Source organism: Triturus cristatus, chromosome 12, assembly GCF_964204655.1.
Source record: "Triturus cristatus chromosome 12, aTriCri1.1, whole genome shotgun sequence".
Classification (NCBI taxonomy): domain Eukaryota; kingdom Metazoa; phylum Chordata; class Amphibia; order Caudata; family Salamandridae; genus Triturus; species Triturus cristatus.
In genome coordinates, this window is record NC_140595.1 from 682554689 (window position 1) to 682575167 (window position 20479).

At 44.4% G+C, this 20479-nt stretch overlaps 1 protein-coding gene across 5 annotated transcripts in view; it reads right to left on the reverse strand.

Annotated features, from left to right (window-relative positions):
* Window positions 1-20479, reverse strand: part of CMIP (c-Maf inducing protein) — a 453793-nt gene that overhangs the window by 156497 nt on the left and 276817 nt on the right. For 3 of the 5 annotated variants that reach the window (XM_085638214.1, XM_085638213.1, XM_085638217.1), the window contains exon 4: window positions 18936-19058. The exons of the other annotated variants lie outside the window; for them this stretch is intronic. In XM_085638214.1, the coding sequence (XP_085494340.1) occupies window positions 18936-19058 (123 nt within the window). The remainder of the gene's footprint in view (window positions 1-18935; window positions 19059-20479) is intronic. 5 annotated transcript variants of the gene reach the window in all.

A 20479-nucleotide genomic window follows, 5' to 3' on the forward strand; every position in this document is an offset into this window, starting at 1 on the left:
GGCTCATGGCGGAGTGGTTCCGTCATGAGTGGGGAAGGGGTTAACAATAGGGGTGGTCAGTGCTTAAATCAACAGTTTCAGGTTATACAAATGTTCTGCAGCTGGCAACTAACACGCAGCAATTTTATCTGCGATTCACAAAACACGCTGTTTTTCCTTTTACATTTTAATGTTTGATTTGATACGGTCACACTTCAAAAAAGTCTTCAAGTGACTACTTGTATTCATCATTAAAACATTACTACAACTTTTTATTATGAAAGGCCCAGTGATGTGGAGTGTTTCAATAAAAACACCATACAGAGAGTGCAGTGCTGTCATGTCAGTTCTGATAAGCGTAACCACAAATGAAGAAAGAAGGAAGCCAGTGAAAGGAGACCTACATGACCTCAGAGTAAAGAAGTATGTGGGACAATTAACGAAGGAATCAGTGACCAATAGGTAAATAAATAAGTGAGATACTGAATGGAAAAGTAAATGAACCAAAGAGTAAAATTAAGTAATTAATGAATACAAACGGAGCTATTGAGGCGAGAACGAGGAGAAAATTGAATAACTTAACAGTTAGTCAATAAGAAAAGACAGGACCCGTTGAGTGAAGAAACAAGTGATATAACGACTAAAGAAAAGAGACCATGAATAACGAAATAAGCATTCGAAAGAGTAAAGAAGAAAATGCACGTAGAAATAATCGATGCAAGAAATAAAGTAGTGTAATCATGAATGCAGAGATAAATGGAGCAATAAATAAACGATAAGATAGTGAATAAACAAATAAGAGAAAATATTCACCAAAAAAGTATCAAACGTGTGAAAACTTTATAATGCAAGGTAGTCAATGAATAAAGAAACAATGAGCCAATCAATAATTGCATTGATGACTGAGATGAATAAAGGATTAAAGAGTTAATTAATAACTATGCTAGTGGCCTTAACGAAGGAAAGAATAAGTGAACTAAATGAACAAAGTATTAAATGAAGCAGGAAAGAAGGAAAGCATTGACCTAAAATAATAAAGGGATTAACCACCCAATGAATAAAATAAATCAAATAAGGAGCCAATGAATAAGCTACACATATGTATGTACAAACACATGAAGAAGCAAATTAAGTTATATGCTACCATTTAAACAAATAACAGATCCACTCAGTAAATACATACTGAAGAAAAAAAATATTAAAATTACATAACAAATGTCTCCACCACACAGAGATGAGAATTCAATTCCAAACACGTGCCCAGATGTTCAATCTCACCTGCTGTAAATTCTAAGATATCAAACAATCCTTCCTTGGCTATCAAACGAAATGGGGACTGCAGATTCGTACATCCCTCCCCCCCCCCCCCCAAAGAAAACGGACTCTAAAAATAACTTTTAAAGAAAGATAGGAAACAACAATAGGTTTGACCTTGACAATCTGGTGTGAGTCTTTTTAATTACAAGTACATTCCACACAAAAAGAGGTAAAAAGCGAATAAACGCCTAAACGTGGTGGCTATATGCTTGCAATAAAAAACTGAAGTTACAAAAATATATTTGAATGAAACAGGGCAGTTACTTCCTAGCAGGCAGGTGTAGTGGGAAGAGCTACAGAAATACTTTTAGCTTTTATACACATCCCAACAAAATAAGGTTCTGATTGGAACAAAGAAATTTCAGTATTTAGTTTAAATTAATGTAACCCAAGGAATAGTTTAAACAGACAAAGAAGAATACAAAAATATAACGGATACAGAATGGAGACATGTAGCTGGGTAAAATATTGACCCACCAGCCCGTGCAATGAGTGCTCTTCTTTTACAGTGGATGTGCTCATGCGATCAAGCTATAAATGCCATCACGAGAGAAAATGGATGGGGTGGGCTCACCAACCGCACCATGCTAGATGCTCTGGTGGGCGGAAGCAATATGTGAATGACAGTTTAACATATCACTGGATGAGCAGGGCTGACCCAACATGTTTGTATTCAAGAATGTATTGTTTATTTTGGGTTTTGTTTTTTTCACATGAGACTGGGGAACTAGCTAAATTGTCCCCAGGTCAAGTCTAAAATGGACAAGTAAGGCCACAAGATCTTTGAAGACTTGAAAAGCATCCAATATCAGCTTGGCCACTGCCAGGGTTGAGCCATTTTTGAGCTACAAACATGGTTTACATTTTAATAGCCAAAAACCTGCTCACCCTACAGGTGTTAACAACTGGGCTACTTATAACAACGCAATGAAGGATTTATTTACCCCTTCTATCTGCTGAGTCTGATGGATCTTTATGCCCCGCAAGCCAAAGATTCAAAGCCAAACTTTAAGAATCAGAGGCTTGTGTCTGCCCATCTGATCATCCTTTCATTGCCTGTTCCAATAGTACCACTTTGAAGCGTTGCACTTAAATATTGGTCAACAAATGGGGGGGGGGTCACCATGGAAACCATCCGAACCAGGGCAGTAGTTTGAAGCTTGTGTATCTGCTCTGAGCGAACATGTTATGATGTTTTTATGGCAACCGTTTTATATTAGGACCATATGAAGTTTGGGAGCGGGTGCAATGCATGCCTTTATAGGAACTAAAATTATATTTTGTGTGAATACTCAATGCATTTAAACTATTTAAGTTCTGCCTACAAAAGAATCATATGCCTGGGAAGCCCTCTCCTGACCCTCCTCATCACCCAACCTGAAAGAACAAGCAGTTAGGCACTCTTCTATGCAAGGGCAAACTAGTCTGCTTGCATTTGGCGTCAACAGGCAGGGTAGTTGCTGGATTACCCAGAATAGCAGCTAATGGGATCAGAAACGCAACAGGAATTTGTCGTGGTTGCCTTGTTCCAGGCATAAGTGAAGGGACATGCATGCCCAGTTTATGATAGCAAGATCCTGAATGCTGCCCGAGAGTCAATACAGCAGCAGGCTTGCACCCCATAACGCATGCTGGATCAGCTTCACCATAGCAACCATTACCCAGTTATAAAAACAGAGGTCAAAGTGAGTGATAACTATCAGGAATGTTTCTAAGCTTTGTGTGATCTTGCTACTGGCAGCTTTAGCGGTCTGTCACAGACAACATTGCAACCAACACTTTTAAGATATATTTAGAGCAGACTTTCAGTCCGCCATTGCCCATTATTGGATGTTTTTCTTTTCTGTTTCTATTCCCTCTCCCTGAATAATTAGCTTTCCTTTCTATGTTTGTGTCTGTCTAGCCCAGGGTTCTCCAAAGTTGGTCCTGGAGGGCCGTATCCATGCCAGATTTTCAGTATATCTCCATTTAAATAAATGTAGATATCTTAAAAATCTGGCATGGATCCGGGCCTCCAGGACAGACTTTGGAGAACGCTGGTCTAGTCCATAGAGCATTTAGTTTCACCCTGCCTTTTGCTTGTTTGAGGGTATCCTTCCAGGGATGATGTCAGGCAACTATTTTTCTAGTTGCGTTTTTGTGCAGATTTAGGGTGACCACACATTGACAACACATGTCCTCTCTCCCCATCTCTACTCACCCTTCATCACTACTCTACCATCAACCTTCGTTCCCCCAGAGACTCTACATACGGCCACCTCCCTCCGCCAGCAACACCAAGCTCTGCTGTAGCTCAGCGTCTTACTCTCTCTCTCCCTGTCCTTCACACACTGCCCCCTGCTGTCACTACTGGCTGTGGCAACACTTGTCCTGCCAATTCTTCAAGCATTGGCAAAAATATTACCGGCAGGAAGCAAGCACCAGCAAAGATGGACTAATTAGATTTGCTAGTGCTTAATTTAACTGGAAAATGTGGATCTTATATATTTAAAGAAAACGTTCCTTAAATCTTAATCCTGGCCTTGCCCCTTGCATCCCAGGTGCCGAGGGGGTGGAGGGACGGTCCGTGACTGGACTGTGAGCCGGAAAAAGTTCTCAAGGAATCAAGCATTTAAATCAGTCGCTGGCCATCTGCCCATTTTCAGGGAAAAAAATGTAAATGTGTTGCATACAGGGATTAAAATCAGTTAATCCTACGGACAATGTGTCAAATAGGAGGAGTGTTGTGACTTCCACTTCAAATCCTCTCAGCACAAAAAATGTGATTAACTCTTTAGGTACCAACACCAGCCCTGCCTAGTATCCAAGGTCCATGCATGATGAGGTGCGCTGGTTCACGTATTTTCTTTGAATTCTGGGACTTGTAGTCTTGTTTATTCCATTATAAAACCAGGACTACAAGTCCCAGAATTCAAACTCAAAATTGGACTGGAGTAGTGCATTATGCATGGATAGGGCAAACTTGACAGTTACATCGTACTAAACGCATAGTAGTATCTATCCTTTATTCAGAGCCTGATGGATTAAAAATGGAAAAGTTTAAACACGTAATTATTGGACTTTCTATTGAACTTGATAGTGCTAAATAAATATTGAAGGGGTCATCTGGTGAATGACGTAGTAATGGCTCAAAGCCCCAGCAGACGTCACACTAAGTGACGTTATAGAACGCTTATTGTTCGGAATTGCTAGTAATGTGGGACTGTGTAAAGAGTAGTATTATCTGCCACACTGAATGGACCCTTTATTAATACACAAGATAATTTATTCTGCTTCTTTTCAATCAATCATTCAGTAAGTATTTGTAGAGCCTTGCTAATAACCTGTGAGGGTATCCAGGCGCTAGGCTGCTGGACATTTCAGACATTTGGGTGCGTACAGGTTGCAGGCCAATTCATTGGCTAAAAAGCCAAGGTAGAGAGAATATCAGAGTACATAAACTGGTATTTCTGGGAGCATCATCTACCATAGCTTCAGTTCTTACATACTAACAACTTTATAAAAAATTTTTTAAAAAATAACAGGAAGCACTGCATGCAATTCAAAGGTACGCGGCTGAGATGAGCGCAAGACATTAAAAAGAGTTTTGTTTACAAACAGAAAGACCTCGCCTGAACAGATACAATTTCATGGTGTAAAAAAAAAAACAGAACGTTCCAAATTAAATTAGTAAGTAAAGATTGGGAAGGAATTAGAATAGGAAATATGTTGTTACACGTGTTTTTTTTCCAAGTTAATACCATGACGACACAGCCGAATATCTAGCTGGCGAGCTCACCACCACACAAAGTTACTGCACACTCGCTCCCATCAGACTGTATGTACCCCGGATCTGGAGTGACACCCTTGTGTCCATTAGGTCTGCCCAACCCTGCTAGAGTTTAGGGAAAAGGTAAAGACACACCCCATTAAATTACACTACATCACAGTGGTCTATTTCCGCAATCAGAAACTAGCCGCCTCTTTGCTTTGACCTTGTACAGCGCTCCGCAGCTATGCTCATGCTATGCAAAAGTCACATATATGCATAATACACATCGTTATAGACAAAGACATATGAATTTTCACTGTATTAGAAACAATACAAGTGTAATCTAAAGAGGAACATCTAACAAAGTAAACCGCATTCACACAGGGACACACACCCTATTTGTATACATGAGGGCACACAGCATGCACGCAGGCCTAGCAAAACACTTTTTTTCCTTTTCACGAATTACAACAAATATACAGGCCTTGCCAACTTTCCAGCATGCAGACTAACAGAACGAGGAGTCCAATGGGGTGCGCCGGGTCAAAGACTTCAGAAGTGCACGGAGAAATATGTCCAATGGTGTGCGCTACATAAAGAGCAAAAACTGGTACACTGGGCCTGGGACCAAGCTGGGCAGGGTGCCAGGGGGCAGCTACAGGCCTCGTGCCTCATGGGTGCACTGGGCCACCAGCCTCTTGTGTGCACTGTGTCATGCTTCTCAGGGGTGCACTGGACCCCGCATCTCAGGAGTGAATTGTGCAATAGTTGGCAGGTTCTTTAGCATGTGGAGTGCACTGGACTATACGTCTCAGGTTCTCTTTGGGTCATCAGGCTCAGCCGTGCACTGGGTCATGTGCATCAAGGTCACACGGGGTCATGCACCTCCTGTATGCCCTGGGTAATGCATCACAATGGTGCAATGGGTTAAGCGCATCAGGTGGACACTCACGCTCATTAGGGATGCATTAAGTGATGCATCACGACACATAAATGTACAGGGTGAGGTGCCCACATGGGTGCACTGGGTCATGTGCCTTCGAGGTACTGAGGGTTAGAAGCCTCATGGCTGATGAGTCTCAGGTGAGCATAGGACCACGAGCGTCAGTGGTGCACTCTCAGATGCACCATGTAATATGCACCGAGACTGCACTGGTCATAGGGCGCAAGTGTGCACTGGCTGTAGCTCGCAGGGTACTCTGGAATGTGTGCCTTGGGGAGGAGGGAATTAAAAAGGCAACTGGCATTTCCACTGGAGATCACAGTTCCCTTTTCACTCGGGACTACACAACACTTTTACTTTTGGTTTCACCCTTAGACAACTGTGTGGGAACCGTGATGAATGAATCTCCCACGCCTTAGATCAAGCAGCAGCAGCAGCAGACTTTAACAACCAGAACACATCTTCAGACGTCAGAGACGAGGAGCCCGACTCTAGACTGCAGCTAGAGAAAGACCGGCTCCCCGCCATTCACGCTCTTAAAGCACTTTATTCGGCGAAGAAGCGCGGTGTATGCGCAACAGTCTGACCAATTAAGAATGGGGAGACACTGCATCAGGGCGCGCACGAGCCGAGGTGGCCTCGCATCCACTTCCTGTAGTCAGCCCCGCCCAGATGGAGCCCTTCGAGGCACCAGTGGCTGGAGCGTGCGTTACGCTACAAGCGTTAGGTACGGTGCCTGAGTTGTCAGGGAAACAAGAAGGCCTGGCCAGGCCAAGGCATGAGCAAATGTGTCAGGGAGAACGAGGAATAGCGGAGGCACGGCGGCCCCGCAGCGTTGAGCGGCCCGGGGACGTGCAATCACCAGAAAAACAACCCATTTGTAAATACAGCCAGGCAAAAGGGCGGGGGCGGCATTCAGCAAGGGCGTGACGGGGTCGTTGTACATCCCTCCTTCGACTCAACTGACACCTGTTTGAGCTCCTCTGGCCTCAAACAGGGGAGCTATTCCCTGTCCCTGTGCAGCGGCGTAACTACCATTGGGGCAGCAGGTGCAGTAGAACCGGGGCCCATAGGTCTAAGGGACCCATTTAACTCAAAGTGCTGTATTTAACTACCCAAACAGCAGTCCAGGGGGAAATTTTCCTTGTTTGAACCAGGGCCCATGGCATCCTTGCTACGTTACTGTCTGTGTGACTCCAGTCGTGGACGGCATTATGTGGGGGTGGGGGGGGGGGGGGGGTTAATTTAATAATAAATCAAAAACGTACCTGTCCACCAACTGGGACCCACATCTTCTCAGCTCCTGCTCTCCTGTCTCTGGCAGGAACAGGAAACAGGCAGACTCCCATTGCAGCGTTGTGATTGGTGGAGACACCGCCCATCCAGGGGCTTATGGGGAGGCCATGTTCTCCATGCAGGCTGCATTGTAGCCTGCATGGAGAAAGGGCAGAGTGCACATGACTGGTTTGGACAGCCCCAGAGGGCCGACCAAACAGTCATTGTGCCCTCAGGAGTGGGCACACCACTCCTCCCTTGGTCGCAGAACAGCCCCGCCCACCCGCAACTAACATAAATTGGTAATAATGGGAAGTTATTACCATTTTATGTATCTGCTTCTCGAACTGCGAAAAAGCAGTGAGGCGACGCTCCTCCACCTTAGTGGAGGAGCCGCACGTGTGTGACTCCTCGCAGTCCCCAGCGCAACACAACACACCGTTTACGCCACAGAACATACCGTTCGCGCAACCTCAGAAGGGCCTTGTTATAGTCACATTCCACAGTCTGGCACTGCCAGACCCTCACTGTGTCACCACCCAGATATTGCCAGACCCTTTCCCAGTTACAAGTCTGAAAATAAGACAGACATTACCTGACCCTCTCCAGTCACGACTGCACAGCCAAACATTTCTAGATGCCTAAACCTTTAACCAGGTACCATGGGTTTTAAGTGGGCCGGGTCTCACAGGGTCTGAGCACCGGCAGTTTTTTTAAGGCTGGCCTCGAAACGGGTCTCTATCAGACTCTGTTTTATGCCCTGGCACAGGTGGTCCATTTTTTTCCGGACTGCAGTGACAGCAGGCACATCAATGTGTGCGTGCTCACACTGCTCACTTCTCACTAGTGGAGAAGTGACGGCATGACGTCATGCCAGGTGAGCGTTGTAGGCGAAGGGAAATCCTTTAAAGAGAGCCATTTTCTCTCTGGATTTCCCTTCTCTTTTTGAAACTCAGGAGCAGCAATATTATCCTGGTGTCACATGCAACTAACAACCATTGACAAAACCGATAGTCCTGCCTTGTTGTGGGTATGATGTTACTTGTTGTATCATATATCTGGATGCAATGACAGAAACAGCAAAATACAAGTCGGGCGGCACACTACGCTAAGCACAGATTTTTAGTTTACGTGTTTTCAAGCCACACCCTTAATTACGTAGGCCACGCCCCTTTGAGAGACCCCCCCAGTTTTTTCATCCCACTTAAAGCCCTGCCGGTACCATTGTACATCCTACAGCAATGCAATAAGGAGAGGTACGCAGTTCCTCAATGTGTATACATGAGACCTACTGAGTGAAGGTCAGAGTGCAGGTGGTGCTACCCAGCACCCAATGAGGAGGGGAATTCCTCCTTTCGGAACTAGGGCCCTCACACACCCAGCAAGCTAGGTGTCATGCTTCATCATATGGGCCTGCTCCTCATCGAGTCGCCGCTACAATACCCGACGGGCACTCATAAAGGGGCTCTTTGCCGGAGATCTTTTGTTCCTGCCGTATGGGTGCCGTGGGTGTGAGGGACCTAGTGTGAGTGTAGGTGTGATGGATGGTGAAAATTAAAACAAGTCAGGGAATCCTTAAGGCAACTTTAATCTGGATGGATCCCTGCCAGATTAAAAATTGTGAGGAGAGGAGACTACCAATCTATAAAGAGTCGAGAGGCGCTCCACTCCTGAGGGGTTGACATGTTTCACACCAGTCACAAGGATCAAGCGGCGTTTCTTCAGGACTGTGAAATATAACTATCTACATCAAGTGGTGTGTTATGTTTACCACTAATGAGAACTATCTAAGGTGGTCTAGTAAAGGTTTACCTGCCACCGTATGAGAGTGCTGGGTAGTACCCGTAGGCACTAGGGCAAACCTAAAATTGGTCAAGATTGCGCCCCAACAGCTTCAGCACAATTTTAGACATCTATATTTGGATGTCCGCTCCTATTGGAGGCCGCGCAGCTCTCCTACCCCTTCGCGATGGTGCATCCTGGCTTCAGCACTGAACAATGAATTTAGGCCCAGATCTCTGTATTGGGGTGAATGTATAACATTGTTCCTCTTGTCTGGGAGACTGTAGTGTCCTCTCCCTCTCAGAGTGTAACTCTGATGTTGGAAAGGAAATGGTCAAATCTCTCCGTCATCCAGTGGTCCTTAGCCCTGGATGCCACCACACCCCCTCCTGTTCTTGATCCTGAAAGGGCTAATAACAACTTTAACCTCTGGATCCAAAACTCTTTAGACACTCTACTTCCAATAAAGCCTTCCTACAAGAGATCCAAACAAGAACCGGCACCATGGTTTTCCCCCAAATTAAGGGAACTTAAACAAACCTGTAGGAAACTGGAAAGGAGATGGAGACAGAATTTAGCAGAAGAGAGGAAAAATGTCTACAGAGAGGCAATTAGAATATAAGGCAGAAATTAAAATCGTCCAATCCTCATTCTAGGAGGAGAGGGTTAGTGCAGCTGCTAACTCTCCCAAAGAGATTTTCCGTATTGCTAAATCTCTCACCACCATACCGCATAAACCCCCCAACACAGAGGATGCACTAGCTCGCTGTGACAACATAGCAGAATATTTTCACAAAAAAATTCATCTGATATGTCAATCTTTCCCTTCCCACCAAAGTGAGCCTACAGCGTTCAGTACTGAAAGTTCCCTTCCCATATCACAGTGTTCTTTAGCCGAGTTCCCCTTGAATACACTTATTTCTAGCAAAAGGTAGGCACATTCAAATATGACGTCACCACAGAAGGTGGGGTCAGAGGGTTGTACCAATACCCCGGGACTCAGCTGACAGATCTTTAATGCTAGAGAATGAGACGGAAAAAACAGAGAGAAAGTGAGCCTGAAACAGCTGAGTAAAAGCAAATGGAAATCACTAAATGTGTGGCATGAGACTAACTTTGCAGTAGGGCTAGCTCTAGAGATTTCTTAATGCCCAATAATTCAAGTGGTGGGTGGTTCAGGAAAGCAATAGTTAGTAGGTTTGAACTGCCCACCAATCCAGAGGTAGCATTTGCCTTGTAATGCCAGACTGGGCACCAATACATTGACTCATTCGAGGTCTGAAGTCCCTTACAAGCTGTTTCCAAGAATACTGATGACGACAGTAAAAAGTCCATGCCGGGACCAGCTTTTCACGAGAACTCTGGGGATGAGTCATTTTCAGCTGGAAGCTTCCCAGGCTTAGAGGGCAAGGGACCTGTCAAATGTGAGCCATACAAAGTGCCTAGAAACCCGTCTGTTTTGTTTGCTTAGGACTACTTTTACTCAGAGAATCAAAAGCTGAAAAGTCGATGGAGAAAGAACCTTTGCCAGATCAGAGTAAAAGTGTTTACCTGAAGTGAGTAAAGGCAAATTCAAGAGGCGAGAAGCCGTGCCCATCAGCATTAAATGCATTCTGCAACAGTTCCTGCCTAAAAACCAAACAGAAGCAGTGGAAGACTTATTTAGGCGCTGCCTGTATCTGCCAACCAAGAAGTCACCATGGTGTCCTGAGCTCTGAACCCAATGCCCTGAATTAAAACCAAGCAGCAACAGATTGAGAAAGTGTTTGAAGTGTTTTTGATAATTTCATAGCCCAGGTGCCATGAGGCATCCTTTAGCAGTACCCTCTTCCTTTGCTAGTTGGCGGGGTCCCAGAACCACTTTCTAAAGATCTGGACTTGCAGAACTCGCTCAAGGAGAAAGTGATTCTTAACAATGATGCATCTCAAGTTACTTTCATTAATAGCATGGCCCTACTCGGGAGGCTGATGAACCCATGACCCTCGGCCTGTGTCAGGAGGACCCTGAGTCGCTGAGGACATTTAGTTAAGAATGCAACTTTTTAAAGGCTATATGTTCATGAGTTTTTCCCTTTTACTCTTTTTTCAAAAATTCATAACCCAGTTAATAGATCCTTAGACCAATAATTCTAACGTTTATGCTTAATATTTTGACACGTTTTTTTTATAAAACTTAGGTGATCATTTTTTTATGGATTCTTCTTGTTTTCACACGCACACTCTTATTTTATATTACATCTTTATGATTTTAGACTACAGGGACCACAGTTCTTTGGGGTAACACGCAGGTAGGTCAGCAGTGTGCGACCATTTTGGATTTAGTTATTTAGTGGCTCCTTGAGCCGGGAGAGCCGACGGGCTCTAGGTTACGCACCTGCGTTGCTACGAGAGGTACATACCTGATAATGATTTTAGCAGCCTACACAGCAACCCTGCACTCTTTCCTACTCCCTGCTGACGAGAGGCAACAACCTCGAAACACGTGTCCAGGGATGGCTAACGCTATTCACACTTGCACTCACGACACGTGCATAGGTGTACTCGCCGACGCTGACTACAGGGACCACAGTTCTTTGGGGTAACACGCAGGTAGGTCAGCAGTGTGCGACCATTTTGGATTTATGATTTTAGATCAAGTTTTGTCAAAAGCGTATCATTTTGACTCCAAAGAACTGTATTGTGCTTGTAAATTCCTGTATCTCTTAGCATCCTTGGTGGGTTGTGTCATGAGCTTGTTTCAGGCACCATCATCATATTCGAGATACAGCCACCACATGCCCATGTACAATCGTAAAGGCAGAGTTCTAGTCTCAAAAGGCCAGATAAAGCCTCAAAAACAGACGCGGAGACAAATGCCTAGGCGTAGCCTCAAAAGCTTTGGTCTTCTGAAAGCTCATAGAAACTGGATGGCCGAAGCTAGAGGGTTCCTTCTTGTATCTTGATGCAAAGTACCGGGAAATTCCCTTGTTGCTTTGATGTCAATTCATGTCTTCTTACTAACTGTGTAGTGTGTGTGTGTGTGTGTGTGTGTGCAGTCACTCCATATTTTGCAGTGTTAGCGTCCAAAGACATTATATACAGCACTCTAGAATTTGCAGAGACCGAGACTCGTAAGCACACGAAGAGCTTCAAATGCAGTGGCTATCTTCACGTGATCAAGCACAGCTTTAAATGTCCAAATGCAGCCATGTATTTTCATTCTGACTCCCAAGTATAGCTCACTCTGTAAGTGTAGCTTCATATGTGCAGTTTGAGCCCCATATGCACCATTATAGTTCCACTGTCCCATGATAATGCCAGTAAGCACTATACGAATGGCAATAAAACAACATGCCTCGATAGATTATCAGAGGTTCAGCACAGCCTCATATGTGCAAGGGTACCCTGAGTGCTTTAAATGGGCCTGTACTCACCGTGCTGAGTACCGGCACTTCCAAATTTTCTATCCGTCAGTACCGGCACTTTTCTTTTGTCAGGGAGAGTACCGATACCCTGATTGATGGAACGGCAGGCTCAGGTTCAGTATGTCCTCCAACACAGGGGATCTCGCAATTGCACTGAGGGTCTGAAGTAGACTTTTGCAGGGACGCTGCTAAAGTCTAGAGGCGCCCCTTTGAATTTACCCACACTGCAGCGGTTTGAGAGGGCTTGCATCACCCTGTGATTAACAGTGCAGGGTCGACTCTAGGCAGACCCTGCACTGTTAATTAGGCATGCAACGAGCATTCAGGTGAAAGTGCTTTAGCCACCCCCCTCCCCATCAGGTGCGTGAAATGGCCTAGGCTGGGGCTGCGGTCAGTAATCCAGTCGCATTAAGAGGTATTGAACCAGGGCACAAGTCCTAAAAAAAGAAGTGGGGGGACGCTGTCACCGGAAGTGACGTCAACACAGGAATCTCATGAAAAGAAGTGGGGGGACGCTGTCACCGGAAGTGACGTCACAACATGAATCTCATGAGTATTCATATGCCTTTAGATGACGGGGCATTTCACAGCACTGCTACCCCTGGTCTGTTCCTCGATGTCCTTTGCAACCCCCCCTCCCCCCCACTCCCCCGAGGGGGTGCCCCAGTTGCACAACAAAGTGCTCAAAAGTGCACAAGATACAGAAGGACACACATTCCAAGCGTTAACCGCCAACACCTGCTCGCTCCGCCTCCCAATCACTCCAGCCTGCACACACCACCGGTGCCTCTTAAAGTCTCCAATTACAAATATTAGCATATCTTTGGTAATTTACAGGAAACTTCCCTCCCACCCGGGCTCTCTGCTCACACAATGCTGTCCAGCTTTTGGGCAGGGGGGACGGCGTCCACCCGGAAAAACCTGGTAAAATAAGTGGGGGGACGCCGTCCACCCGCGTGGTACCCCGACTCGAGCCCTGTATTGAACTGACCTTACAAAAGCGAGTGGCAGTGAAGCACAATCCTACACCTTCCAAAGCCGGTTTTCTGTTCATGTTTGTATTTTTTCAGCCCAGGAGCTGCTTCCCTTTGTGTGCGCCTCTAACACTAAAGGCTGCATTTACATAACAGAGAGAGATCCATGGGTGTGAAGATAGCCCTGCCCAAAGAGCAATGAATAGCAGGGAACGCTGCATCTCCAGGAATGAGCTCACATTACGACTGACAATGGGTCTGGTTGGGGGGAAACCGAGATGAACATAGAAGGAAGGGGAGGGAGGGAGGGATGTAAAAAAGTGATGTGACAGGTGAAGTTAGAATTGACACTTTTGCAGATTAAAATACCAGATATGTGTTCAGTTCTGAAATCGGAGCTTAGAAATGGCATTTTAACACAATTTTGTGTGAAGTTAAAAATCTGCTGTATTTCTTGTTAACTATTTATATATATATATATATATATATATATATATTCACTTAAAAACCATAGGTTTCACACACGTTATAGTTAGGAATTAGCATTTAAAAAACCTTGCAAATTCACTTAAAAAACCATAGGTATCACACATGTTATAGTTAGGTGGACATTTCACTCGTAAAAAACCAATGAAATTCCCCCGTTATAGTTAGTTCAGATAACTATAACTCGCGCGCCCGCAATCCACTGCTCATGACGTCACATATTACATCACTCATGACATGGTCAGTGGCATCACTCATGACATCACTGATGACGTCATCCTTGTGACAGAGTGGCGGTCACGTGAGTTATAGTTATCTGAACTAACTATAACGGGGGAATTTCATTGGTTTTTTACGAGTTAAATGTCCACCTAACTATAACATGTGTGAAACCAATGGTTTTTTAAGTGAATTTGCAAGGTTTTTTAAATGCTAATTCCTAACTATAACGTGTGTGAAACCTATGGTTTTTTAAGTGAATTTGTACAGTTTTTTAAATGCTAAGTTGTGTATGTATTATTATATCTTTTTTTAAGGTTTTTCACCGTGCGCGCACCCCGTGATTTTCACCCTTCGGGGTCCTTCAGGGACCCCCTGACAAAGGCTAGGGGGTCAGGAACTCTCTACCCTGCCCCCTTTTCACGTTCGCCACCTCTCTTTTTCACTGTCGCACCCAAAACAAACAAAATGGCGGCCGACACTTCCTGATTTCGACCGATTCGAACGTTGACTGACATGTAACCACCAATCAGAATTACGCTCGCGCAAGTTAGGGTGCACGCACGGTGTGCGCCTATAGTGTACTTTTAACTGCAATTTTCGCAGGAACTACTGAACAGATTGACTCCATATATGCAAAAGGCACATGCCTGACCTGAGGACTACCTCCCTGCCAAATTTCAAGTAATTCTGTTCAGCCGTTCGGGCTTTACCTTCGACTAAAGGTCCTATGGGAAAATGTATGGGGAAAACGCATTTTGGGACCCCCCTTTCTTCTCGGCCCCGCTTGACGATATATATATATATATGTATGTATCACAAAGCACTCTTCATCCCCGCGCTTCTTCACAGCCACAACAGAAAGAGCACGGACCACTGGATTCTTTTTAAAATACCAGTTAGTTTATTCAGGATGGCTATCACAGACAAACAGCAGCCATAACGCATTTCATCCCTTCTTGGGGACTTGATCACCAAATATATATTATTTCACCGTCAGAGCCACATTATGTGTCGGCCGACACAAACAGGAGCACACACGCCAAAATCCGTGAAAATGTGTATTTATTTCATTGAGGATCCCCCCTCAGCGCTGATATATAAATATATATATATATATATATATATATATATATATATATATATATATATATATATCTATATACACACAAACATGTAAATGTTAAAATATCATCCCGTTTGGCTCTCATTTTGTGTAATGATTAAGCCTGTTTTGTTTACATAAAACACATTTCTCGTGTTTTAATATGTGCTGCAACTTGCATAGAAGTCATTATGTATAATCATGTCTTGTCCTTAGCCCCGCCCCTATCCCCGCCCACTTACCACACCTCTAGCTCATTTTAATGATTACCTGCACTTTTTTCCCATTTAAAGCACTGGGTACCCTGTATGCTAATTATAAATCATAGGTATAGTTCCATACCCGTATGTGTACTAAGTGCAGCATCATATGCGCTAATGGAGATCCTAATGATGTTGCATGGACATATAACTAATCCTGTCTATATTTATGGGCCTGGTACAGCCTCATATGTTGTAAACTGTCTCGTATGCTCAGGTACATAGCTATGTGTGCTCATGTAGTTACCATATACTCAGTGCAGATCTATATGCTCAGATACAGCCATGTATGTACACTGCACCCTTATATGAACAGATAAAGACTCACATGGGCAGGAATCAATCCACACATTTAGTATAGCCTATTTGCTCTACTCCAGTTCCATATTCTCAGGTATAGCCCCTTTTCAGAGTGGATCCTCATTTGCTTACCTCACATGCCCTTACTTAACCCAATTCCACCGACTCCCTTTGAAGAGCCACCTGGGGATCAGAGCTGAGAAGCAGCAGAGCCCAAGGAAGCAGGTAGTCATTATGCCATCGACGGTCCTCTCTACAGCATCACCTGTACTTTCTCACATACCATTGGATTGTAACAACAAGCACCGCAGAGGTCGGGGGGATGTGAGAATGGAGTCTCCACAATGCCATAGCAGGAGTAGACCTGAACTGAAGGAACTGATTCCTCTGGCACAGTGGCACCATGAGCGTTGAGGAAGCCGGTGAGACCTGCATGCCACATATGGTTTCATCTTCAAATAAGTCTATGTTGGGCTCTTCCTAATTCTGCCACATTCTGATGAGGCTGGAGAGGGCAGAAGAGTCTCTACCTTTTTGACGTTCCTCTAGATAATTTGCAGCAAAAAGGAGATTACAGGGGTACAAGGAAAGGGACAATGAGTGAGAACTACAAAGAGTAACCAGGGATCTTAGTAAGCCCTGCTTACTCTAAGGTCTTACCTCAGAGTTCTCTGAACCAGGGGTTGCACAGATAACACGAAGAGTAACAAAAAGAACCAGAATTAGCAAAAGACATCCCTTGTGAGCCCTATTTATCATCTGTGGTGAGATGCAGACACCCCAAAAAGAAAAGAACTTCAAATATGAATTCACAGACCTCATCTGTCCAAAATGCCCAGCGACCCTTCTTTGTCTTCCACCTCTCAAAGAACTTAAAAAGGAAAAAAAACAAGAAACGTCCTCCTCATTGGCACACTCTCTGTGGAAGAGCTTGCCACCTGACCCACAGACTCCAAAGGCCAGAGTCGCAACCTCGTCTTCTAGACATCACTAACCGTGGAACTGGATCCACCACCTCGTCATCTCCCTCACTATGCTCAAAGTACAAGCAACACTCAAAGGTCAGCCCAAAACAGAACAAACCTTCAAATCCTTCACAGATTTCTCCATCAATACCCAAAAGCACGAGTTCACCTCTAACGCTGCCCTGCCACATCAAACATCAGCACCATTTTAAATCACTTTAACAAAGATCTCGGTCTACTGAAGTGCCTCCATGAAATTTGCTGAAAACTCATCATGTCTGCCAAAGCCAGGTACTATACCACACTGAATTAAGCTGCCAACAGAAGCAGAATGCTCATAAAGACAATTAAGCATTGCTTTAAGCCTCTGCCTGACCCTAAAAGAACTACACTCCACGGACTAGTGCAATGCCCACAAACTCTTCTACTGTGAAAAGTACAGAAGATCCAACAGCACATCACCACTGAGCATCCTTTTACTTTGACACCCCTAGCCTCTTTTTGCATCCCACAGTGGTCATCCGTCAAACCTCTCTCTCGCAGACCTTGCCAACATTCGTAACTCCATCAAATCCATTTCCATAAAGATTACGTTTTTCCTTTGCCCATCATAAAAAGTTTCTGTGAAGACGTTTTCCCAGCCCTACACAACACAGTCAATTTCTCTCTCACTGAAGGCATCTTTGTAGAAGCTTTCAACAGAGGGTCGATCATCCCACTCCAGAAGAAAGACACCCTCATGACCTAGCTGATGACCGGCCCATCAGCCTCACACACTTAATCGGCAAAACTATTGAAAAAGCGGTCTATTTACAACTTGAAAACCACATCAACACCAACATTTTTCCTGCATTTCCACCAACTTGGCTTCAAATAATTTGCAGCAGTAGGCATCTAGATTACAACTACCGGCGATGCACACCTGACGACAAATAAAGTTGACCCCGGTCTCCTGAAACTGCTAGAGACCACTTAGCTGTCTTTGACGCAGTTATCATCCCATGTTCATCCACGCCTAAAACATCTTGGATACGATTCACCGGCAACATCCTTCACTGTTTCTCCTGCCTATCCAACCAAAACCACTTCATTCACAGGGCCACATCCAGATCCCATCACCTGAGGGGTCCTTCTTTTTGCCTGTCGTCTTCAGCCTCTACATTCAGCCCCTTGGGAGTCTACTCGCCAATAACACAATCTTAGTTTTCTAATATGCCGAGGACACATAACTCTCCATCAAAGTCTACTTCTCTTCAGATATTCAGCGCCTCAAACACTGCATGCACCACATACAGAGCTGGACCCAAAATCTAAAAAGCATGGCTACAGGCCATCTTCATTTATGCACCCAGGATCTGGAGCACTACTCCTATATCATCAGGACTACCCCCAACCATGCTCCATACTAGCTGACAGCTGAAGACATGCCTCTTTAAAGGGCTCTACATCACAACAAAGTAACAACGCACCTACACTTTCAGAACACTGCTTCCACTCCAATCAGGGCATGTTTGCCTTTGACCCTGAAGAGCGCTTCGCTGCCTTTTGTCAAGGTTTGCACAGTACACATACCACTTAAATGCAAACATTCTTTTAAAGGTCCATGGCTTCAAGCATCACTTAAGGTTAAAATGCTTGTTCCCCCTCTGAGCTCTTGGCTGTTGTGCTGCGAGATGGCTTATACAGTGTGTACTGCCGCAGGTATCCACTGATATTGCATCTCATAGCTTTCCAATCCCATTCCTGAAAATAGGAGCATCCTCCAGAGGTGAAATACACGTATATCCTGTTTCCTACTCGCCCCCAGATCCACAAAGGTTACTTTTATTGAGATTACTTACAGCACTTGGTCCTATCTGCCAAGCCTGAGCATCGCATATGCCAAAATGATGGTGCCTTAAAACAGGTTATGTTATTTTATGATGGAGGACTATCGACATAGCGTCACAAACAGGAAGTCCAAGGCATGCTCATAGTCGCGTGATATGCCACCATGGCAACGTTAACGTGTGCAGGGGGTTAGGGTAGATGCCATCAAACAGGGTGACAAGCCAGCAGTAGGAGTACTGTGCGCAGTAAACCAAGCGTAATGACATCACTGGCATGGTCATGTTAGTAACTTTTTGTGCTCTGTGAGTTAAACTTTTTTAGTGCCCTTTTTATATCCTTAATCACCTCATCATGTTCCATCTCCACTGGCTCCCAGTTTGTAGGGGTTACCTCCTGACTCACGCCAGCGGTCTGGAGAGGGGTGTGGCATTTGTCATCACAGCGCCGAGAGGCCTCGTTGCATACGCGCTACAGAAATGGAATAAACAAATATGATTATTGGTTCGAGCTTTGTCTAACATCTTGTATTTCACGCTGCCTATTGCAGGTGTGCGTAAGACTACAATATTTTGGGTGCATTTAATGTGACAAACTCTTGTTGCCATTTTGTGACGAATGGTGCAAAAATATGTGACCCACTGTTAAAACGGGGATAGGTTTTATAACGAAGGCCCCCCCCCCCTTTCCCCCACAGAACGAGACAACGATGTTCATGGAATGTTAAACAATGACATGACATTGCACAAGTCTTACAAATGACATCACAAACAGTCTTTCACAAGAGACAAACATTGTTTAATCGAGTTCAGATTTCTCCAGGTCTGTTGAAAGGGATGTTTTTTGCGAATACTTTGAAAATTCGTCACTCTGCCTTTAGTTTCTGGATTAAAGTTTGTTTCTGCACTTTTTATTTGTTGTGTAAAACTAGAACTAACACGTCACTGGAGCAACGATAAACAGACAAAACGGGTGAGTCACTAGAGCAGCATATAGAACCAGTGCTCAAGGCCACACACTCTTACATTTCTTGAGCAATATTCCCAAGTGTTTTAAGAGTGATGTCCCTAAATTTTTTGCTAAAATCTTTTTTGTATATGACGTCTACTAAAGGCTATGTTTGCCACTGAAAGTTGTATTTGTTCCATAGATCTGGTCAACGAACTGTATATGAATGTGACTCTGCAAGCCTTTAGGATTCCAAATATTTGTAGAGTTCACACATGAGGTTGAATTTGAACCAAGTAATTAGTTTACATTCTTGTGTCTACTCCTATGTACTTGGAGACCCCTAAGTGACACTCTTAGGCTTTTAGATTGTGCCACAGTGGCATAGTGCCGTCGAAAATGCAGGGAGGCCAGACAAGTAAAAACAGAAAGAGAAGGAAAGTAGAGAAGGGCCGTTGCCACGGCGACCAGTCCCAGTGAAATGAAGATAGTGGAAGCCATGGTGCAAGATGCAGGTCGGCAGCACCTATCTGAACACAGGAAGGAGGGCAGCCCGCAAGGCTGATAAAACCACATCTGATGGTCCACAGGCAAAGAGGTCATGCATGCAGAAAAGGTCATGTGACACTTTACCGGAAAGGATAAAAGTAGGAAGGAAAACCCACCAGGAGGTCTAAGAGAGGATAGCACACGAAGAGAGCTTAGATCTGTGAGAATAAGTAGACTCAAGAAAGAGAAAAGAACAAGAGAAATTGGAATTAAGAAATTAGCCTAGCCAAGTCAGAAAAAAAATGAATTGACTTCAAAGCACAAGAACAGAGACAGGGCAAAATCTGAAGCACAGCTGAGAGTTCTAAATTGCAACAGACTGCAGAATAAACATCTAGATAGGGGGTGTGTATATTCAGACCCCAGAAAAAGAAGACAAACAGACTGAAAGTGAA